The 23963-nt window shown below is 39.4% G+C and overlaps 3 protein-coding genes across 4 annotated transcripts; 1 reads left to right on the forward strand and 2 right to left on the reverse strand.

The window, feature by feature from the left end:
* Positions 1 to 1069: 1069 nt before the first annotated feature.
* Positions 1070 to 6091, reverse strand: vps72a (vacuolar protein sorting 72 homolog a). Its single transcript, XM_084378920.1, has 6 exons — positions 5707 to 6091; positions 3823 to 3975; positions 3202 to 3322; positions 2845 to 3021; positions 2278 to 2422; positions 1070 to 1975 (listed from the first exon to the last, which is right to left on the reverse strand). Exons 1-6 carry the CDS (start codon positions 5821 to 5823, stop codon positions 1585 to 1587), a joined length of 1104 nt encoding a protein of 367 aa, XP_084235046.1. The 5' UTR covers positions 5824 to 6091; the 3' UTR covers positions 1070 to 1584.
* An 881-nt stretch (positions 6092 to 6972) lies between these two features.
* LOC311273054 (leucine-rich repeat and immunoglobulin-like domain-containing nogo receptor-interacting protein 1) lies at positions 6973 to 13657 on the reverse strand. Its single transcript, XM_084379922.1, has 2 exons — positions 13329 to 13657; positions 6973 to 9587 (listed from the first exon to the last, which is right to left on the reverse strand). The coding sequence occupies exon 2, from the start codon at positions 9577 to 9579 to the stop codon at positions 7756 to 7758; it is 1824 nt and encodes a 607-aa protein (XP_084236048.1). The 5' UTR covers positions 9580 to 9587; positions 13329 to 13657; the 3' UTR covers positions 6973 to 7755.
* A 4062-nt stretch (positions 13658 to 17719) lies between these two features.
* Positions 17720 to 23775, forward strand: LOC311272658 (cathepsin S-like). Of its 2 annotated transcripts, none has more exons than XM_084379229.1 (8): positions 17720 to 17848; positions 18460 to 18600; positions 18681 to 18803; positions 21488 to 21640; positions 21727 to 21951; positions 22453 to 22618; positions 22732 to 22837; positions 22948 to 23775. In XM_084379229.1, the coding sequence occupies exons 2-8, from the start codon at positions 18481 to 18483 to the stop codon at positions 23045 to 23047; spliced, it is 993 nt and encodes a 330-aa protein (XP_084235355.1). In that variant the 5' UTR covers positions 17720 to 17848; positions 18460 to 18480; the 3' UTR covers positions 23048 to 23775. The 2 variants fall into 2 exon arrangements, with proteins under 2 accessions (XP_084235355.1, XP_084235354.1); XM_084379228.1 differs by having other exon boundaries at positions 17721 to 17848; positions 18480 to 18600.
* Positions 23776 to 23963: the final 188 nt, after the last annotated feature.

A 23963-nucleotide genomic window follows, 5' to 3' on the forward strand; every position in this document is an offset into this window, starting at 1 on the left:
GTATTGTTTGCTGTGACACTGGAGACCAGAGTCCAAACCATTTTCTGTTGTTAACAGAAAACATCATCTATTATAAAAGCGTCATGACCAGCTCGAACACACTCAAAAATGCTTGTAACATCAGCTGTCTGGCTTATTCAGATACTGTAATGTGCTTTATGTGACAGATGTCTAGTCTCACCCGGCAGTGAGCAGATAGTGGAAACGTGATTTATCATACTAAGATTAAGAAAGAAGGAATTTGTGAATTAAAAATTAAAGAAACTGAGGTTTTCCTGTCAATAGCAAAGCATTCAAGTCTTTCAAGTTGAAATGCTTATTGTTCCGTACGGATTTGGCAATCAGCAATAGCAGGGAGGAATTATAGCGATGAATGCTTTGATAAATTAAAACTGTCAACGACTTGCCAGATAAAGGACATCGATTAAACTCCTGGCCCAAAATCATCTAACGTGCTTTCAGTAATGAGGTTGGACTGAATGTGAGAGAAAGGTTTTTAGAAACATGAGGTTGTTATTTGTCTTTTATTGTTTTTTTATCCTGTAATTGTTTTTATTTTTGGATTAACGATGTCAGTAAGTGCTGTACTAGTTGCCAATTTGGCTAAAAATAACATTTTCCTTTGTATCATTGATCATTGCCAACATCCACATCTTTACCCTTTAACATTGATAATTTCATCCTGTTTTATCCTTTGATTCAAGCCGTATTTGATTTATTGCATGTTTCTACCATAGCACCTTTGTAAATAAGTGTTAAGTGTAAATAAATACTTTGCTCAAAGCTAGTTTTGATCACCCCACTGTACTGTATGTTTAGATTCAGAGTGGATTTGAAGCTATCAAGGGCATTATGGATAATTAATTTGAATATGATCAGGGCGGGGTGATACAGACTGCAAATCATGACTTCGTATAAAAAACCTTTGTTTGATTAAATGAACAAACCCTCAGAAGACAGACTGGTGGCCATGTTTTCAGGGTGCTGTTCCACAGAAATACTTTCAGTGTAGCTGCTGTTCCAGTGATTGTATAACGTGCTGTAAACAAGAGTTCATAGAAACAGTAAATATGAATTATTCCACATTTGAAATATTTATTTTTGTTGCAAAATATGTACATTTGTAGAAACAAAAATATCTTGACAGTAAAAGAAAAAGCAATTACGGAAATTAAAAGCTGCCTGTGTGGAGATGGAGACTTATTTTGCTTTTAAACCAATCTGCACTTTTTTAACCACTCAACCTGGATTTGTTATGGTAATATTGTACGAAATCAATTTCTGTACATACAGACATCACAAGTAAGCCTTTTTTCGCAGCTCAAGGAAATGCATCAACTGATTTGTTTGAAGTTTATATTTGTTTTTTACCAGGTTCTCTTACCATTTGTAATTTCCAGTAAACAGAAGAACTGAAAAATACTTGAATTGTCCTTTAATTCCTTCAACAACTGAAGCATACTGATCCCAGTGGCCCAGTTTGTATGGATGGAGATGTGGTGAGTGGTTGTACTTTTTTCACCTGAACTCGTACAGTTAAAAAAGAAAAACAAACCAATTTCCCAAATTATTTTCAAAACTAAGCTATGTTCCCACAGCACTCTGCTTGACGACCATTTTCTGGCGGGCCCCCTTCACTGTTGAGGAGTCGAGTCCCGTCACCCCTCCCGAAGTGTTTGGAAATCCATGAGCAGCCACGTATTTACGGTACGCTTCTCGGATGATGCGGAAAGCTCGCGTGTTAGCATAAGGTATGTCTGTGACGGGGTCTCTGTACAGCGCGGCTTTGTGGGTGACGGGACAAACCTCCTGGACGGGCAACGGAGGACTTGGCTGGTCAATGTTTGGAAAGGCCGCCTCGAAAGCTTCATCATCACTGAATGTTATGTAAGTACGGGAGCACAGGCCTCCAGCGGGCTGCTGGGATGGTGTGGTGGGATTTTGTGGTGCAGTCTGAGGGACGTCCTGATCCAACCTTTGGAGAAGGAGAAAATGACAAAAATGACTACACAAACACACAATTGATGAATGATTGCATGTGCACCTTCTATTGCTTGTGAAAATAAACATCCTGAATCTCAAATCTTGAGCATACAATATGCTATCGGTATTTTTTTCTTAACTTTTGTTTTGGTCAATTTCTTGCCAAAATATACAGTATAACCACTAATTATGAAAATACAATAAGTTGGTATAAAAAATATAAAGACTTAAGGTCAATGCAGTTAACCAAATTAATTTGAAAGTCAATTAAGTCTGCCAGTAGATATTATGTACCCTTCGACATCCACGTTTTCTTCTTTCAGGACAGAGTGAGAGACGAGTGGCATCAGGACCGAATGGTAACGGATGGTTGGTCCTTCAAAACGCCGTTTCTTGTGGACTTGTTTCTTCTTGTCTGCCTCCAGACGCTCATAGTTCTCTACATAAAGAAAGTAAAATTAAAAAGGGGCAATTAATCATTATACAATATTAACTTTGATTTGTGTCTCTCTTTGTCCAACAGATGGGTTACATTGATTGACATACATTATAAATAAGGTTGAAGACATCTGCTCCAAAATGTACTCAACTAAATATCTTATTTATACTGTAGCCATCAATAAATACACCATTTGTGTCTCCTATAGTTGTGACTTTGGATGTGCTGGCACTTCCTCAGCTGTCAGAGAGCAACTTAGAGTAGTTTTAAGGATCCTTTGGCTTCTTACAGTCGTATACTGTATACTTATTTTCATATTTAATATTTCTTTTGTCAATATTTTCTGTCAGAGCAATCACATAAAACATTCATTCATAAAGAGAATTTACAAAACAAAACTCTCTTGACTGAAATGTTCTTACCTAAAGATCGAATGTTGATCTCAGCTGTTATTTTGGCCTCAGCCAGCAGCTCTTCCTGGGTAAGGGGCCGGTCACGATGAGCACCTCTCCGTCTCCGAGGGGCATCCTGGCGCTCTTGCAAGCGCAAGTTGGTCTTTCTGGTATGTTCACTGGTGGACTGCCTCACAGACTTCCTGGCTGAAGGATGATAAAAGCACACAGCACAAAAAAATCCTTAAAATTAAGAATCCTATTCAAAAATTGATTATATGTAAAGTGTGCGAAGCAATTTCAGACAATGTCTGTTTGTGTATAATGTATGGGAAGGTATCTGAAAACAGTGTGAAGGCATTTGTTGGAGGTTTGTAGAAATCTTACTCTCTGCAAAATCCTGGAATTCTTGTGGAATCCTCCTTTTGAGCTCCACTTTGGTTTTCTCAATCTTCTTCTGCTCCTCAGACGGTCTTTTGGGTTTTGGTTTTGCAACCTTTATAGGTTCCTTGGATTAATCAAAGACAAAAAGCCTGTTAACAGCAAATATTTAACAACACATCTGATGAACCGGCAATATAAATACAAACTTTTCTTATTGAAAGTTAGAAATGCCTGCTTGTGACATTAATGTAACAAAGTGTTATTGCACAGCCAGAGATAAAAGTGATCAATTATGCTTTTTGCTCCCTTAGCGACTGTTGAGAGGTTGGCATTTGGAAACCAATGGCTCCAGTGGAGCTGGAGAGCAGTAGGAATAAAAAGCAGCTTTTCTATGAAAGTAAACAGGGCTGATACGTTGTCCATAAATGCTTCGGAAAATACTTCACAGGATAATGTAGGGATAAAAGCAAGCTGGCTGCCAAATGCCTCATATATCACAAGAATGCTTTTTATGCAGCGCTCCGAATCAAAATGTATCTCAGGTATAAATGTAGACTGATGAATTAAATTACTTATTTATGCAGAAACTTGATTCAAAGTCTGTCAGCTCCTGATTGTCACTACCTTGTAAGCTTTAGTGACAACCCGTCCTTTCCTCCGAGGTGCATCCTCCTCCTGGTCGCTGTCAGGCTCGTCACCCTCATCAATGTCAAAGTCACTGTCCACCTCATCCTCTGTGTCTGAATGCTCTCCATGATACTCGTCATCCCCTGATTCCTGAAAGAAAACGAATAGGTCATAATATAGCCAGCAATTTAATAAACAATTTCTATGTTAAATTTCAAGTTCAATACAGAGCGGCAGATCTCTCCGTACATGTTTGTGTTGACAGCCAGCATATCCCAGGGTGATACAGCAAGCAGAGTGAATTTACATGAGGTAGACAAAATAATACCAAAACATTAAGTAAAAGAACATACACTCTGAAGGGTCTTCATTAGCAGTCCTGGCTGGAAATCTGCATTTTTGCATGAGTTTTCAAAGCAACATGTGACAATGATCAGAGCTCTAAGGACTAAAAATAATCTGTTCTTCAATACTACGTGCTTAGATAAGAAAAAACCTGCAACGGTCTTTATTTACGTTATAAATAACATTACAACTTATCCAAACACAAATAGTGGTGACCCAGACAAACATCAGTTACAAGTTAAAAATATTTGACAGACATTAGCCCTCAAATAAAAGTATGTGCACAGGCATGGTGACACTGTTTATCAAAGTACCAGCAGAGATAACTGAGGCGTCACAGGATTTGTTTGTGATTTTTTTTTTTCTATCTCTTGTCAACCTCAGCTGAGACTAACGTCAGAACTGCCTGAGCAGCCGCAGCCAAATCCCCCCACACAAGCACACCCTTAACCCAGCAGCTGTTTGAAGAAAATGAGCTGGACTGCAAATTGAGGATACAAATCAGCATCTTTAAATGCAAGACTTAAATTAAGTGGCTGCAATATCAAAGAACAGCACATAATGTTCTGACACACAATAAGGAGCTTGGAGCCTTTCTAGCCTTTCTTCTCTCTCCGAGCGTGAAACAGGAAAGGCTGGCACTCAAATCCGACCTTCACAAATTTGTTCGCCGTTGAAGATGGACTGGGCCAGGATATTTTAGAGTCGTGGTCACAGTTTTGGATGAATCACATTGGCATGCCGCAATTACTGGACTGATGGCATGAACACAGGCAAATTGGCATATCTTCCAACACTGCAGAGACTTTGAGATGAACACGAACATCCACTCAGTTACCAGAAATAATGAAACAACGCAGAAATAAATACCACCTTGATGAAGATATATTCTTAGAGCTGTTACTGTTGTGAAGAGGCATTGATTCAGCTTCAAGGTTGTTGTATTAATGTGACTAATATATATATACAGACACACATATATCTAAGGCATGGGAAATAATGACCTGTGAATTTAATTATATGTTTTTTTAACTTTTGACTGGCACCATGCAGGTAGTTGGTCCATTAATGTATGTGTCTATCAGTTTATTATATTGATACAGTTCAAATAATTTCAGTGCTGTGATTTGTTACATAGTTCGGCTTTTTGGCTGTCTGTCAGGATCGGGCTGATCATGCTGATGAGTAAGCAGCCAATCAATAAGGTCCATTGGATCCTGTATGTATTATGCAGGTAATATAATGCATATTTCTCATGTGGGACTTTTTTGTAGCTTGAGATGAACATTTGCTAATGATTAACGTTGTGTCAGTCATTTGTACGAATGATTATAATAATTAAGTACAAAATTACAATAAGTTGAAGCTAAAGCCTCATATCATTCAATTTTACAGTGTGTCCAATTTAGGCAATAATGAAAATAAATCGTTAAATTAAATCAGAGATATCGACCATCTATTCAACAGACCCACTCAAGCTAGCTTGGAGCTAATGCTAACATAGTATCTCACTCTCTCTTATCTGTTTTTACTCACTTCGTTGAAGCCTCCATAAGTGGTCTTGTAAAACTCGTCCTCTTCTTCAGCATCCAGTAATTTTGACATGCGATTACCCGCAGTCTTTCTGGGTTCGCGGCCGCCTACCAGATCCATGGCTGCGGTTTTTAGACAATACTAGCTAACGTTAACGTTTCGGGATCAAGCTACTGTCGTGCTGACTTAATCGTTACAGTTTGTGTCGCGGCTCCTATTTTGCGTCGTCGTAAGTCTCTGCGCGTATGCAATTATCTGTCCCTACCCATATTTATTTAAGTTATGAAACTGCTTTATATTTACGTTAATATGCTATAAAGTGTTCTTAATAGTAACACAAGCTAACTGCTAACTCAAGCCGCTGTTTTCTTGTTATAACCAACACATCCGGGGCAGTTGATGTACTTCCGGGCTATGGCAAATAGTTATTTCAAAATAAAACTGCTCTAGACATAGCTTTATTTATCCTTATTCCATTCACATTAATATTGTCACTTCTGATGAACAATTTTATTTTTTCAGTCTTGTTTATTTTCTTGTTTCAACGTTACAAAGATATAAATATATATGACTATCCTAAGCTTTTGATTAAACTCTTTGTGGTGGTGGTGGTTGACAGCTATTATTATTTTAAATGTTAAAGGTCCCACATTGTAGAAAGTGGGATTTCCAAGTTCTATTTTATGAAACATATCTGGGTGTTATCACTAAAATGATAAAGCTACGTATAAGTATACACAGAGCCTGTATTCAGAAACTGAGCCTTTAAACAAACTGCCATGACCTCTGTAAAGTTGTGATGTCACAACCATACAGTCACTGCCCTCAGCCATGAAGCCAGCATGTCTGTGGTTGCAGAAAAACAGCAGAGCTGATCCAGAAACACGATAGGTGGTCCCTACTCAGGCACGTGCGAGCTGACCAATCAGAGTAGGCTGGGCTTTTTGGCAGAGGGGTCTTAAAGAGACGGAGCAAAAACGGAGTGTTCAGACAGAGGGTGAATAGAGGTGCTGCAATAAGTTTACATTCAAAGTTGTCTAAAATGATTGGTATTAGTTCATATTTGTCGACCCACGTGGCACTTCTGTTGCTTTACCATATATTGTAAGTGTTATGTGACTTTCTGAGGTAAACTTTAACTTATTAAAGTTTTTAAATATTCACAAAGCAAACACAATGCTTAGGCTACTGCATCGGTCTTATGAAGCCTACATTTTTGGACCAAGAATTACTGAATAAGCAAACACACACAAATACAAAGTTATATTCTTCAAAGCACGATCATTTTATTTTATCCTGCTTTCAGAAAGCAACTTTACTGGGGAATTTAAAAAAACATATATTCCATTTCAAGAGTACAGTGCTAATATTTGATTACAAGCAAAACATAGGCTATATCCTCAAATTAAGTCGAACCTTATGTTACATAGATGCAAGTGTTGTGTACATGAACCTTAATATAAGGTTGGTATTTCTATTATTATACTCTAGAATCTCAAGGATACCATCTGTCCACAATAATTATTTCACTTATTTATATATACTCTGCTATCTGTTCTAAAGACACCAAATCAACAAAATCAATATAAACCAAAAGATTAATCAGCCAGACAAGCCTATACACTGTTTTAGTTCTTTAATGTTTCTATATAGAAACATCAACAAGGGCAATATAAGCAAGCATTATGAATAATTTACATGTTACATGCATTATGCTCATTAAATATTGCCTACTTAAGGTGGTCTATATTTAGCCTTTGTTATTGTGGAATGAGACATTAAAATAAAACCACAAATGTCTATCTCTTGGTTAGATGTTCGTAAAATGTAACTTAAAACCTTCCTCATGTAAGCGAGGCCTTATACCAGCATAATTTACTTTGTATCCCATCTTCTGCATGTTTGCGCAACATAGGCTATAGCTAACACGCTCACATTTACATGAATTATTCAACAGTCAGCCTCCGTTGCTCTAAGATTCAATTACATCTGTCGAGAGAGTTTTACATTTTGCAGTTCGTGTACCAAGTCATTCAAGTTTTACTTCCTGAGTCATATCAGTTTCATGGTGAACCTGCTCGTCTCCATTTGGTTGCCTCCTTTACTACTTGACACAGCGCTTCGTGGCACATATGCTATTGTGGCTGTGTGCTTTATTTGCCCCTTGCTCTTACTCCAGAGGAACATGAAAATGAAGCACACGCTCACAGAGCTGAAAAATGACAGGAACCCGATGGTTGCCGCCATCAGTAAGGTCTTGACATCAAATGAGAGTTTCTGAGTTCCATTCACACCCGGAGAAGCAGACGGGAAAGCAAACCAACCTTCGAGGCGGAAGGGGTTTTTAGAAGACGATGGAAAGGCTCGGACACGCAGGCTGACGGGCAGGCTGTTATTTCCTGCCGCATTGGATGCAACACAGAGATAAGTACCACTGTCTTGAGGTTGAGCATAGCGAACCTCGAGCGAGCCATTAGAAAGAGTCCGTATTCTACCCATGGGTGATAATGGTTTTAGTTGTGGGTTTAGCCAGGTGACAGATGGCACAGGGTCACCTTCCGCATTGCAATAAAACACCACCGTGTGTCCCTGATCGACTCCGACTGCTTGAGGCGTTCGGTTCAGAATACGAGGCTGCCGACATGTGAGCAGGCCCGGGACATCAGCTTCGGTAAAGTCTAGAAAATTCCAGCTCTGCAGCTGGACTGAGGTAGTGCAAGTCGGTGGAGCTCCACCAAAGTCCAGATGTAGTTGTCTTCGCACCACCCACAGCAAACGACAGTCGCATGCTAGCGGGTTGTTATCAAGTCCCAGAGCTTTTAGGGTTTCTACTGAGTGAAAAGCTCCTACTTCAAGTGTGGTGAGAAAGTTTCTCGACACATTCAGTAATTTAAATTGCATCAAACCCCTGAATGCTCCGATTTCGATGCGTAGCAATGATCCCCCCACCAGATGAAGCTCTTGGAGCCGGAGCAGGTCACCGAGCAGGTTCCCATGAATGTAGGTGATTGGATTAAAAGAAAGGTCAAGGTATACTAGATATACGAGATGATGCAAAGGGATGTACGGGACAGCACTGAGTTTAGAGTGTCTAACGGTGAGGGAGGTGAGATTGAGACCAAAGAGACTGTTTCCTGACAGGGTCTCCAGCCACGGGGAATTAGAAATGACAAGCTCCTTGAGACGCTCTAAATGACGGAAAGAGTAGTTTGGCAGTGTGGTGAGGCCCAGTCGGTGAAAATGAAGACTCTTCAGCGCACTGAGCTGTGTGAGCGCCTCCGTCGGGACAGCAGTGAGGTTACAGCCGTCAAAGTGCAGCTCTTGCAGACTGTTGAGGCCAGCGAATGCTTGATGAGAGATGAAAACTAAGTCATTACCTGCTGCTTTAATTATCTGCAGGCTAGCCAAGTCACGGAAGGTAAAATCTAGAAAAACAAGGATCTCATTGCTGCTCATGTCCAGTAACTTCAGATTCGGCAAACCAGCAAACGCTCCAACAGGAATGATCTTCAGATGGTTACGAGCGAGACGCAGAGTAATCAGACTTTGCAAGCCAAGAAAGGCTTCCGCTTCAATTATCATCATAATATTATCGCTCAAATCCAAGTCTAAAAGTTGTGGCAGAGTCTGGAACTGCTGATGCACCAGAGTCTTGATCTTATTATGTGTTAAGTTTAGCAGTTTAGTGTCTAGTGGGAGACCGCCGGGCACCGCATTAAACTGGCTGTCAGAGCAGTTCACCCCCAGCAGCACGGTGTTGCAGCGGCAGGGCTGAGGACACAGGCGGCGTGCTTCAGATGTTAATGCCACCCCCGCTGCCAACAGGTAGAGAGCTCCCCAGCACAGCCATTGGTGGACAGCAATGCCCTTAAACATCTGGTGGCCTGTAAGAGAGAGAGAGAGAGAGACAGCTGTGAAAAGACTGAAAGAGTTGTGATATTTACTGACAGTGTTAAAACTCGAAGGAACAGGAAGTTGATTATCTTAACCAGACAAGTGCTGATGGAGGGCCCAGAAAGAAAAAAAAAGAAAACAGATAGCAAAGGAAGATGTGGCCAAATGTTGTCAGATGGTGATACTGACTCACCATTGTCAAACTGTGAGCGTCGAAGATTTCAGTTTATATTTATGTTGTTTACAGCTCTGCAATACTCTGAGATACAAAGGTAGCATCTGCGTCATCATTCCTGGCAGAGGCTCCTGCAAAGTCTCAGACAAGTCACATCCTCTCTTAAAAGCTAATTTGTCTTCTCTGGCGTTCTCTTGATTTTATACCTTTTATTTATTGGGATGCACTTAATTCTACTTGTTTTTATACACTGACCAGCTACAACATTAAAACCACTGAGAGGTGAAGTGAGAACATCGATCTTCGTTGCAATGCAAGATGGGAAACCTCGGGTCCTGGCATTTATGCGGATGCCACAAAAATCCCTGAGGAATGGCCTGAGGCACATGGCAAAGAGCTTGAGGTGTTAACCTGTTCTCCATGTTCTCCTGATCCCAATAGAATCGAGCGTCTGTGGGATGTGCCGAAACAAGTCCGATCAACAGAGGCCTCATCTCGCGACCCACAGGAGTTACAGGATCCACAGCTAACGACCTGGTGCCCGACACCACAGGACCTCCTCAGAGGTCCTTGACGGGTCAAAGGCAAGTCCACAAACCACTCATTCTTGGGAAACCACCCACTCAAGTGCACTCCCTGATGGCAGTGCACTTGAGTGGGTGGTTTCCCAAGAATTAACTTCAATACGCACAAGAAATTAGGTCGTTGGCACAATAAAAGTCCAAACATCTTATACTTGCCGGCCACTTCTACTTAAATCTAGATTACAATTTGCTTAAAAGTTCCAAGTGCAAATTTAAAACACTTTAAAGATAAGCCATTAGTAATGAATCAGGAATAAGGAACAGTGGGCTGGCTCTGATGTAAGCACTAAACCTCCAGACTGCTCTTTTAAACCACTATTAATTAAATGTCTGACCTCTATAAGACCAACAGAAATAGAAGTTCAATCAGCTTTTTTTTCCTCCTCTACTATATACAACTTTACAGATCAGCTCTTAAGCCTTTAAATGTCAAATGTAAACTGACCATAAATTGTATTTACACAGTGCAGATTGACTCAAATTAAATTGTGCCTTATTTTATCTGAAAGCACAGTCGTGGTCTGGCTGGCTGCTGCTGTAGACTCATGTGGATGGTTTTATTTCACCTGGGATTAATACATATAAAAAAACAAAACAGGTTGTCAGCTCACTCTGTTTCTGTTGTATTAATGCTGTTTGAAAGCAGAAATGGGGAGAAAGTGTAAACCTGCACAACATTGAGGACCTTCCCCCTCAATTATCTGTTGGTCCTCAATTATTGTAAACACCATCTCTCTTCGGGTAAATTATAATGTCAGAGTAGCACATATTCCTTGCCATTTATTATATTTTGTTTATTCAGACACTGCAGTTATTGTGGAAGCAGATTGCAGGTTGCATTTTTTGACATTTTTGCAGATGTTTCGCAGCTTGTGAAACTTGTAGAATCTATTTAACAGGATAATTATGTGCAAAATTGTAGCAACGACTTATTGGAAAAGAAATCTGTTGGCTCAGTATTACTCTGAGCTAAGGTGGATTTGTTTCAGGATAAGAAGGATTTATGTTTTATTTGGTGATGTTCTGACACAGTGAGAACTTAATAGCTCAATCTCAAGAGAGGAAGATGCATTTATCCAACAAATACGAATGTGTTTGACCTTACAAAAGTCGAAATTTACATGTTTCTTGAAAAATCTGTCCTTGCCCTAAAATATGAGAAAATATTTGACTTATTCTCTGTCTTTCAAACACCACCCAGAAATATTTGACTGCAGAAAAAGTCAGAACAAGGACAAAACTGTAAAGTCTACATTACAAGGCCCTGTCTCGATGCTCAGACCGAGAACAACCACAGTGAATAAAACTGCAAAATACATTTCCACTCCCATTAAAAGCCAAACAGTCACGAAACAGTTGTCCGAAGGCCAATTAGGCTAATTATTTGACAGAAATGTACATGTGAGGTACGCCATCAGAAGCTTTCACTTTATTTGAGCCATTGCTAAATCTACCACTAGGGGGCAGCAAAAGCAAAAATATATACTGTATGGGTACAGTATGTCCAGGTCCAAATGATTTATAACACTGTGACAGAAACAGAACAATAAAAGCTTATAATTCCAAATATAATTCATGCAAATCAAACTTCAATCATCATGTCGTCTGAACATTTACACAGACGGAAACAAGAATATGAGCTGACTGACTGACTGTCAGCCTGTAAAAATGACTGAGGCATCAGCTCATCAAAAAAAATGTGTGACTTGCTGAAAGGCACTATTTAAATTGCCGAGAGACCTTGAAAAGACACCATGAAGTGTGATGCCACCCGCAGCTCTACCAGCTCTCCTCACATGTTGTTGTGCTGAGGGATGCAACAGTATATAGCATGTGAGGAGAGGGACGAGGAGAGGCTGATTATTCTCTGTGTGCGCTTGTGTACAACATACAGAACAGATTACTCATATACTTTATAGTGTATACTTTCATGGTGTTGGCCAAAGTGTTTTTTAATGTGCTGTACTTTCTTCTCACATGCTTTTGTACATATCTGACCATTCACAGGTCTTTATTTTTCATCACTCCTTATTTGTTCAGGTTTCTGTATCCTGTTTCTGAGAGTCAAATTACTTGTATTCTGATATATGATTTCTCAAATATTTTGCAATGTCTTTAGCAAAAAGAGCTGTTTCCAAATGTAAAATATGAAAGTAAGCCTAATACAAAAGCACACTTATGTATTACTGTATTTTTACCTGTATTGCATTTGTAATACTGTATTTGTATTGTATTCTTCTTTTCTTTTCTTTTCTTTTCTTTTCTTTTCTTTTCTTCTTTCTCGCTCAAACTTTTAGAAAGCCTCCCATGGACAGGTGTATGTTGCAGCACCAGTGCTACTGCTATGTCCATGTCAAATGGCCGTTAATCACATAGTTACAGTAGTAGAATTACTTGGCTTATTATTGGCTAATTACACAGTAAAACTGGCGCAGAATAAAGAGGCTGAGTGGGTAGTTTCATGGGAATTAATCATTCTAGAAAGTGGCCAGACAGGTGGCTACCACAGAGGGTGACATAATACTTTGGTAGATATTGAGTATTTAGCTTTTGTGTCTCTTGTAAATCACATAATACCAAGTTGTGTGCGCTCATTTTTAACAAAAGAAAAAGTAAATTAGCACCCAAACATGCTTGAGTAATTCAGGGTGAAATCATGTCTCGTTGCATTGGAGATCATATTTAAAAGAGGTAATTTTATCTTGACACAGTCATGGGAACACTGCGGCGTCTGACTGCTGTGATGACTGAAGCTCCCCGGAGCTCTGAATGATGGAGGCTGACTCCTCCTGAACTCCTCTGGGAGCGCACATGCTAGAGAGTGAAAATAGTGTACAAGAGGTGAAATCGCAGTTATTTACTGTGGCATGACAACTTCAAGAGCTGAAATACACAGGGTTGTATAATAAAAGGCTCAGAATTGTAGTAATATTATAGGGAGGGGGAAGAGAAAATCAAGTATTGTTACTCACCGTCTCTTCAGTCTGGAGGGCTTGTCATCTTGATGCCTCCATTTTCACAATTTTGCAGTAAAAAGAAAAACTCAGGAGTGCATTTGCAAGTGTTTTTTCCTGTGAAATAGTCGCTGGAATGAATTGTTGATACAAGCAAAGAGAAGTCAAAGGTCCACCTCAAAAATACATCCAGATAAAACCTGCAATTTGTGAGAAACAGACAGACATATCATCATCACAAGAGAGCTTCATCCTCCCATTCTCAGATATTCAACCTCCGGAGGAAGCGTGTTACTGCGTCTCAGTTCCCCTGTTGCTTCGCCGTCCTCATGGCAACAACAACCTGGCTCTGGACGCGCGCGGGTTTGCTCGCTGCATGCTGGGGGATTATATGCACTAGCTCCTGGAGTCCGTCCAACATGCTGCACTGGATGACAGGAGGCAGGCACAGGTCAGCCAAACGCAGAGATTTAGGAGCCACACCAGATGGGAATGAATTGTAGCACTGACACTTAGAAATAAAGGAAAATCTTTGGTCTATTAACTATTAGCCTTTAGGATATTTATGTTAGTCTTACGTCAGACATATCTTTGAACATTTCTTCAATGAAGGGTGGTATTTGGAACGTCACACATCAACATTAATATCAATGTTGCTGTAAGTGATGATGAAAAAACAACTAGTAATACAAATAAGTGCCCAGCTCTCCAACAGCAAAAATAGGATTATGGACTTAAGTAAAGAAAGGCTAGGCAAGTTTATTTGTATGGTGTCTTTCAACATACACGTCAACCTTGGGACATTATAAAATGTGAACATTTCAAAAGTAAATCAGGGAGGTGTAGGCTATACAGCAAAGGCATTTTTTGTTAAATACTTTTAATTTTACTTTTAATTCTGCAGAATAACTCTCCCCTCTGGTGTGAATCTCTGGCATAGACGGTTTTAAATTCATTCATTTTTTCATTTTTGGTCCCTTCGCACCACTGCGCTTGACAGCCTCTCAATGCTGATTGACGTCTGTGCGACCTCTGTGACCAACAGAAAAATCAACGCTGCAGATTTCATAAAATGCATGCCCCTTTTCTTTAAGACTGTCTGTCTAAGTCCTCAGTCTTTGTCCTCCTCGGTCTCTCACTCCAGACTACATGCTGCACTGTGCCAGAAACAGGTTGCGATAACTCAAAGGTGGGAAGGTGCGAAACATTTTCGGAAATTTGGAGAAATGAGAAAGCACTGTGATCCGGGAAGGGAACCAGGAGAGGAATTTAGGAGAGTCTCCTCGGAAAATCAGGAGGGTTGGCAAGTATGCCTTTCATTTGGGCATCCCTGTTCTACACCCTTGGAAAGGGAGGTGAGACGAGGGGTGTTTAGTTGGTTGCAGTCTGCAACCTCACTGCTAGATTACACAAAATCCTAGACACTGGTTTGTTAAGACAATCAACTAAATATGAGAGAATAAAGAAAAGACACAAGGCAATAGATCTGAAAGACTTTAAGCTAAAATAAGAGAAAATTCAATCATAGATATGTTTAATGTACTTCTAAAGATAAATATCACAGGTGAGCTTTTAATTAGGTACTTAGAAATGTAATGCTTGAAGTAAGTTACAGTTTAATATTAATATCAAGCACTTTAATTTGTTGACTCACAAAGAAAAAATGGATCGACTTTGTTTTCTTTTCTCCTCTTGGATCAAATGATCTAGGATCTAATCCCACATCTCCAATCAAAAAACAAAAAAAGAAACTTGAATAATCAGAAATATAACTGGTGTATTTAGCTCCTCGCTACACCCACACTGCTCCCTTTGTTAATCATATTTTCAAACAACTTGTTGTTTAATTAGCAAACACTCATTTCAGATTCAATGAGAGTTCAAATGGGAACAAAAGCCCTCAGGTGTTTGAGAAGAACTGCCCCCTTCTCTGCTCAGCTGCAGGATTATGGGGTGTGTTGACACAAAAGGTGCGTGATCACCACAGAAGAAGAGCCGCTGCTGAGTCAGGACCTTACCATCTGGTACCTCGGGGAACCTGCGTTCATCAGCGAATCTCCGTCCAACCCCGGACTCAGGGAGAGAAAATCAGCGATGGATGCCAATTACAGCCTCGGCCAAATCCTAATTGCGTAACATCCTCCTGTCTTTTTAGAATCGGCATTGTTCGGTCACTGCCGCTCCCTGTAGTGGTCACTGCAATGAGGTTTCTGGGTAATTCTCTTTTTTGATGTATTTTTGGCACATCCTCTCTCTCCCTCTCCTGTTTTCCAGGAGAGGGAGAGAGAGAGGATGACTGAAACAAAAGGTCCTCAGCCAAACACTGTGACAACATATTCAGCATCTTCACATGACTCACCATGATTGATACCGTACCATGAAGCTACAGTTAGCAGCCAGTTAGCTTAGCATAAAGAAGAGAAATGAGGCAAATAGCACATTTACACTACCAGCAACTCCGAAGCTCACTAATTAACACGTTATAACTCATTCGTATCACCCTGTAGAAAAAACAAAGCATAAAAACTACAGGTTGAGGTTTTACCAGTGGGTATGTGCTGGACTATTTCCTGGCTGAGTCTAGTAACTTTGCTCTGCTGGTTGCCGGGACAACTTCAAAGTGATGACAGGACACTACTCAGGGCCGAGAAATGACAACACATACAGTATGCAGTTGTTGTTACTATTTGGACAGAGCCAGATAAGCCACTTCTGTCATGATTTCTGCTAGTTATACCCTCATGGGTCAACATGTGACACTTTAACTTCCTACCTTTGTCTGGTTTCCCGGCCTTTTTGCTCCTCATCTCTGTTCTATCAGTTAATCGCCCCTTGTGTATTTAAGCGCTTGTTTTCCCCTTTATCAGTTTGTCTGTTCTGTTCTGTCCTTGTGCTCCTTGTCCCATCTTACCATCATGTCTTTCTGGCTTTCGGTTCATGATTCCTTTCATTATTTCCGGTTTGTACTTTGCCTTTTGATCTGTACTTTGCTTTTGGTTGTGCTTTGTTTAGCTTTTGTGTTTGTTCTTTGTATTTCAGTACCTTGCATGCTACGGATTTTGGATTTCAGCTTTCATTATTTAAACTCGCTTTTTGTTTAGTTACCTGCCTGTGTGTCTTGCTTTTGGATCCCCTTTGTTTAAACACAACAGCTTCCCCCTGTTTCCAGTATTATGCTAAGCTAAGCTAACCAGCTGCTAGCTGTTGCTTTATAGAGAGAGCTGCAGGGATGACGTACATTTGTAGGCTACGTGAAAGGTGATTATTAATCTTAATAAGGCGTTGTTCTCGCTGTAGATCTTGTAGCTGTTAAAACACAATTTGCTATCGATAAGTCTATAGTTAACTGCTAATAAATGCATGATTTAGTATGTATTAATCGCAACAAAGCCACAAAAAAGCTTAGTTTAACGGTGACATAATAAATCAAACTCGATAAATGTCTGTATTAAGATCTCAATCAGCATTTTTTTTTAACAGGCTTTTAAAAAATGGATCTTTTGAGTATCTTACTATAAAGCTTTCCCTTTTGTATTTTCCAACAATGGTCTATTCATCAACAAGAAGAGCTGGCAATAGGACTGCAGCGACGTTCATACAAAACAAAAATAAAAGTAAGTGAATAAATAAACAGATTATTTTCTTATGTTAATAAAATGCATTCTGTCTTGTGTTTTTCTTGTTCGAGGGAGAACATTTACGCTAAAGAAGCAAACTGGAGATAAAACTTGTCCTTTACACGTAAAACTGCACACTTACACAAACTTCAACCCAAAATAAGGAACTTTTGAGCAAGACTTCACCAAGATCCACACATTATCACAACACGTTGGCCAAGAGGAAACCAGAGCTGAAACCACCTTCAACTTCCCATCCATAAGAAAAAAAAAACTTTTAGTCCCCATCTATAAATCAAGTACGTCTGAATGTGACGAGCCTTAGTGTTTGTTTTTTTTCCCTCAGAAAGTTCAATCTCTCATCACAAACTCGGTCTGACACTGTTAGGAATCAGGATCATTATCTCATTATCATTTATCACATCACTAAATGTGCTTTCTTGTTTTTGCCAAATAGCAAGCGCAGCCCATGTGTCAATGTCAAACACGTTTCACAACTGAAGGAACTTTACTCAACTCGAAAATAGGGAGTAATGATTAAAGTTGTGTCATTTCTACAGTTTTACTCTCATAAATCTCAGGGAAATCACCAAATAATTTCTTTTCCGACCACAGTTTTCTTCTTCACGTGTATTTCCTTCCACTTGCAGTTTCTTTCTCACGTATTTCTATCATGTAACCTTTGTCACTTCTACCTCTGGGGCTGGAGGGGTATTTTGAGCCACTGCAGCTGGTTGTAAATGAGATCCACATGACAGACCAGAGAGCAGACGCACTGAATAGCAGAGTAAAAAAAAAAAACAACAGCGTGTGTTTGAGGAAACTGAACTTCCTCTTTTGAGTGAAGGTTCTCTGCTCTGTCACAAACGGGCACGCTTTATCGGCGGGACGAAACAACCCTGTTGATTATCGTACATCAAGGTAAAGGCAAACTCTTTCTTCTATTGTGTACTAATGCATTTATACTGACTGATATTCTGAGACGAGATCAAATGTGTTTCAAAGCTGATGGCTGCGAGAAGGAAGAACAGATTTGCAGATGAAGAAGCTCAGAGATTACGGTGAAACAGGTTTGAACTTCTCCTTCAAGAGAGGTGAAGAAATGTTAAGAAAGTCAGAAACGCCATTTGAAATTGCTATTTAACTTTCACATCAAGGTAGTACAGGACTCATACGGCTCTCTGTGGTTGTGTACCGACATCATAATTGTGTTTAACCTTTAACGCAGGATGTTGTGCTGTAGTTTAGACTAGCTCAGGGGGGCAGATGTTGGTTTCACAAACCGTTTCCATTTATAGAACATTACATCTTTTGTTAACAGTGAAATAACCATGAACTGAAGTTTATTTAACAATAAATGTGCCATTTGTTAATGACGGCTATTATAGTGTTGCCCTGAAACCTTAAATATATTGAGGTATCATCATTATAAGACAAAAAAAAGCACCAAAACCACACAAGGAAAAATTATTAATCATCAACTTAATGAAGTCAACTAATTGCACTGCATGTGTGCTCTTGCAATGTGACAGGTTCTGCTTTTCCATTACAGGATGCACATCTTGTGTGCCCTGTTGCTTTGGGCCTTTCTGGTCCTCGCCCAGTCTTCATCCGCCTTAAATGAAATGTGGGATGAGTGGAAAATCAAACATCGGAAGGTTTACGATAATCAGGTAGGATTGTGAAAACCTCCCTTCTCTTTGTCGTCATACACAGTGCACAGATCGTTCAGTGTTCGGGGTTTGTGTTTCAGACTGAGATCGTCTTCAGGAGAGCAGTGTGGGAGAAGAATGTGCAGTTGGTGTTGAGACACAACCAGGAGGCCTCAGCAGGAAAACACAGCTTCACAATGGGGCTCAATCATCTGGCTGACATGGTAGGAATCAAACACGTTGCCTAAACTTTCTAGCATCTGATGCGTGGACAAAGTTGCGCTGAAATAGAGAACTACAGATTTAGACGTGCAGAGATTAATCCACAGCAGTACTTCCACATAATACCAAAAACATGAACATGGTCATCACATACTTCAGCTATTATTCTATTATCATATTACAGATGGTTGATAATAACACTGGAAGGTTTCCTGGAGAAAAACAGTTCACAAGACACTTCTGCTGTTGCTCTGGGTTACAGTGGGTGTGAACAGTTTGAAACCAGGAGCACATTTACAAGAACTGACCTCAAACCAGAGCAGCTGCGTCAGTCAGAACCTCTTTGGTAGTTTTTCTACCCCTGCCGCCACTCACATCTGTTTGTGGGAAAACCCGCGCCTTCTGTCATGTGTTTGATCGCACAATCAAACTTTAGATTTTTGTTTTGTTTGGGGGTTTTATTCTTACCGCTTGAATGAATGAATGAATTCAAATGTATTTCAGACATGTGAAAGCAAAACAAAACAAAACAAAAAGTTTAATTAGTTTGACAAATAAGCATAATAAAATGAAAAGCATGTTACAAAGTATATTCCATTAACAAGCATTGACATGCCTGAAAAGGAGTATACACTTATTTAATCCTACCCCTTCCCCACAACTCAGTAATTAAACATAATATCAACTGTGTAAACTATGTCACCTGTGGCTGTGGAGGACTGAAACTGCCAAAATAGAAAATAAATAAGTAAATAAACAAATGGCTTAATAAATAAATGATGTGCCACTAAATGCACCAACAATGATTAAAAGAAATACGATATGATATATGATATGTTTGTTTGTTTGTTTGTTTGTTTAAATTTGCTTCTCTAGTTATTTATTGTCCTCATAATCATTTACTTTCGCATTTAACTTTTGATTTTATTTATTCCTTTATTCTTTTAAAAATGTACATATTCATGCTTTTACTTCTCTACTTACTATACTACATTCTGTATTCTTTTCCATTTGCATTTTGCGAGATAATACATAAATAAATATACAAATTTATACGTAAAAAAATGAAGAAAATGGTAAATTAATGGGAATACATAGGGGAATTAATTCAAAGGTTAATAAATACATAATCAATTAAAACACAAATATCAATTTATATAACATTTTTTAAAAATCATGATTTTTTTGTATTATTTTTGGTGCATTTAATGGTTTACTTATTTATTTATGTTCCTTTTTTTTAATCATTTCCGTAGTCAAATGTCACAGTTGATGTTACTGTGTTGATGTTAATATGTCACCATCTTTGTGCATGAAGGCTCAACATGCAGCTCAAACTGTAACAACTAAAACACAGTGAACAAATAAATAACGGGTTGTGAGAGTTTTTTAGTTCACATATAGATGTGAGCGATGCAAAGATTATCTCGTTTATGGCCATTTCAGTTCTCCTTATGTGTCGTCCCTGCACAACAGAGTGGATAACTGTGAGATTTTGCTCTCACTGGCGATAAAACAGCTGTGCTGCACACATCCCAGGCCTCATAACTAATTCAAGCAGACTTGTGCCGACAATAAACAAAGCATAACAGAAAAAAGAGGAGTCATCGGAGCTCAGACACTGACCATGATGCCAGTATATGGTACAGACGTGTATAAGAGAGACCTCTGGTGGATTCAAACTGCATGGCAAACATTTCAGCATCAACACCAGCCCTCATTATGTCACCTCACTGGTCCCCCACCCTGCCAGGACATGTGCAGACATATGCTTGACATTGTAATCTGTGTGTTCACACTCGCTGACCTCTTCTGGTCCAAGATGGATGCCACTGACCAACACTGTTAATCTGCATTTAAACCCCAACCTATAGAGCAGCTCTAATCTTCCTTTATACAATCTGATTAAATTAATCCAGTATGGCTGGGCCAATCTGTACAATCAGTACTGTAATGAAGTGCAGTACGTCTGGTAAGCCGAAAAAAGTTACGTAAAGGTATATGTACATGCAGAATTGTTGAAATCATGATTGCTTGCTGGTGTCACTGAGGATGTCAGTTTTTCCGAACGATTTTCTAAATAAGGCCGCCTGTGCTGGAGGAACCAGCGTCGTATGAGCTTGTTAATGTCTCAGAGCAGAGCTGTGCCTGTGCAAAAACTCTTTAAGGGGAACTTAACCGTTAACTGTTGCACACTGAAATGATGAAAACACCACATTGCAAAATGAAATATGTCTAAAGTTACAGAGGTTGCCACTAAGCTTTGATATTGTGAAAACTCCTTAAAGGTGCACTATGTAGAATTTTGAATCAGAAGAGAAATATCTTCATTGACTGTTTTCTTTCTTTTTTTTATGCCTAAACAAACTAAATAAACAAACTCGTTTTGTTTTCATGAGTGAATAAAGTGAATAAACAAACTGACCTTAAAGGACAACACAGTTTCATACTGTTTTATTTTATATGTGGCGGACCCTGCCACCTTTCCAGCTTCAAACAGTGTTCTGGACCTTGTTTTCCTCTGAGAACAGCCTGTTTATTCAGTTATGGAAAAAATAAATACATCCGAGTTTGTATTATTTACTCATTAATAGTGTAAATATACAAACTGAGTTTGAATTTCTTCTCCAAAACTGCATAGTGCCCCTTTAATGTGCATTTATTTACCACATCTTTCGTATTAAAGACGAGTGAGGAAGTCAACGAGAAGCTGAATGGCCTGAAGCTGGAGGAGCCTTCTAACTTCAGAAATGACACTTTTAAGGAAGCGAATGGCTTAACGATACCTCAGAGTGTGGACTGGAGGAAGGAGGGCCTCGTCAGTGAAGTCCGGAACCAGGTAAATACTGACTCGAGATCAGCTACTGTTAACTGAGGATGACAACAACCAGGTGCCAAACATATATGTTCTTTCTTTGTTCAAAGGGGTTATGTGGGTCCTGCTGGGCCTTCAGCTCTATGGGAGCTCTCGAGGGTCAGATGAAGAAGCGAACAGGTGTCATGGTTCAGCTGAGCCCACAGAACCTGGTGGACTGCAGCACCAGCGACGGTAACCTCGGCTGCAGAGGAGGATACATCTCTAAAGCCTTCGGCTATGTCATCCGCAACGGAGGTGTCGACTCAGAGAGCTTCTACCCCTACGAACACAAGGTGTCCTTCATGTTTCTTTGTTTGTTTCTTGTTTTTTTGTAATTATTTATTCTTTGTTTCTTGTTTCCTTCTTTCTTTCTTTCTTTCTTTCTTTCTTTCTTTCTTGTATGCTTGTTGCTTTTGCTCAATTCTTTTATTCTTGTTTGTCCATTTCCTTTCCTTATTCCCTCATGTACTCACTTTACTTGCTTCCTTCTTCCTTCCTTCCATTTTTTCTTTGCTTCCTTACTCACTTTCATCCTTCATTATAATTTAGATCTGGACTTGTGTTTAGCAGATTAATATCTACACTGTACATCAGCATGGAGTGTAATTGTATGAATAATGTACAAACTACACTGTAAAATATTGTGAGTTCACATATATTCAACTATTTAACAAATCAAGATACATAACTTCCATTGAACACATTTTCAGAAGAAAAAAGAAATACTGCACACAATTAATCAGTGTGATTTAATAGTGATACATAACATATTTGTCTCATTTTTCTATATGTAGAATGGGAAATGTCGGTATTCTGTCAAGGGAAAGGCCGGCTACTGCTCTGACTTCCACATCCTCCCACGAGGAGATGAGAAGACTCTGCAGGCTGTGGTGGCCTCGGTGGGACCGGTCTCTGTGGCCGTGAACGCCGCGCTGCCGTCTTTTCATCTGTACAGAGGAGGTGAGGCGTCTGAATGTAAAGATTTAATGCAAAGAGAGGTCAACTGATGTGTGATGGGTTGATACTGTAGCTGTGAACCCTTCAGTATGTCGTTAACCTTATGCATCTTTCAGGTTTATACAACGTACCCAGCTGCAACCCAAGGTTCATAAATCACGCTGTCCTGGTTGTGGGCTACGGCACAGACAGAGGACAAGACTTCTGGCTCGTAAAAAACAGGTGATATTGTCTCTTTTGGCTGCAAAGTTTTCACCTGGGATTTGTTTCCCCACTCGTGAAAAGAAATGTATGACGCCATGTGTGACCTCTCTCTGTTTTTGCGATTCCAGTTGGGGAACTGGGTGGGGAGAAGGAGGCTTCATTCGACTTGCCAGAAACAAGAAGAATCTCTGCGGGATTGCCAGCTTTGCAATCTACCCTACACTGTGAAAATGGACCTGCCACCTGAATCATCTTAGTGCAATTTAGGTTAAACATTAAGACTATTTATTTACAATCAGAGACTAGATGTGTGTTGTTTTCATCTTTGTGCAGTGAGCGTGGTGATAAAGAGTCCTGAAAGTCCAACATTCTGTCAAAAAAAGTGTTTAAAAAGTTAATTTCACAAAATGACGTCTGCTTTAGTAGCCTTTCTCACTGGTGTTTGGATTTTTAGAAATGTCTGTTTCACTTACTTCAGGAACCTTTCATCTCCTTTTTGCTTTGTTGTACCTTTTTAAAATGTTGTTGTAATTTCATAAATCATGTAGGTTATATATAACCTTTATATATTTGATTTAAATATTAATATTTGAATCAGGTCAGCAGAATCAGTGACCTCTTTCAAAGGTGCTATTTGTAAGAAAAGTTGATTTCCGAGTCTCATTCCCAACTCTCTTTTGATGAGCTGGGAATGAAACTCAAAAATCAACTTTTCTTAGAAAAAGCGCCTTTAAATCTTTTCTTTAATCATACTTTTATTGGAGAGCTTTTCCTGATTTTACTGGATATTTATTGATGGACCTTGCGGTGGCGAAACTGTAAGTGGTTTTTAGTTGCTTTTAACTCAATCAGAAATTGTTTTTGTGATCTGCTTGTTCAGAAGTCGTTGCCTCGTGTGAAGTACTTTGTAAAGTGGGTTTAGAAAAGTGATCTATAAATAAAGATTGTAATCATTATTGTTGTCGTCGGTTGTACGAGCACACACATAATCAAGATCTTAGCGATAAAGAAGAGAATAAGAAATGTGTCTTATCTGCCTGTTATTATTGTTGGTAGTAGAGGTATTTAATGAAATAACAAAAGTTAAGAGTAATAAGCTTTTTCTAGATAGGATCCCTTTTGGTCTTGGGCTGACCATCAGTCT

The sequence above is a fragment of the Pagrus pagrus genome, assembly GCF_965226575.1.
Source record: "Pagrus pagrus genome assembly, chromosome: 17".
NCBI lineage: Eukaryota > Metazoa > Chordata > Actinopteri > Spariformes > Sparidae > Pagrus > Pagrus pagrus.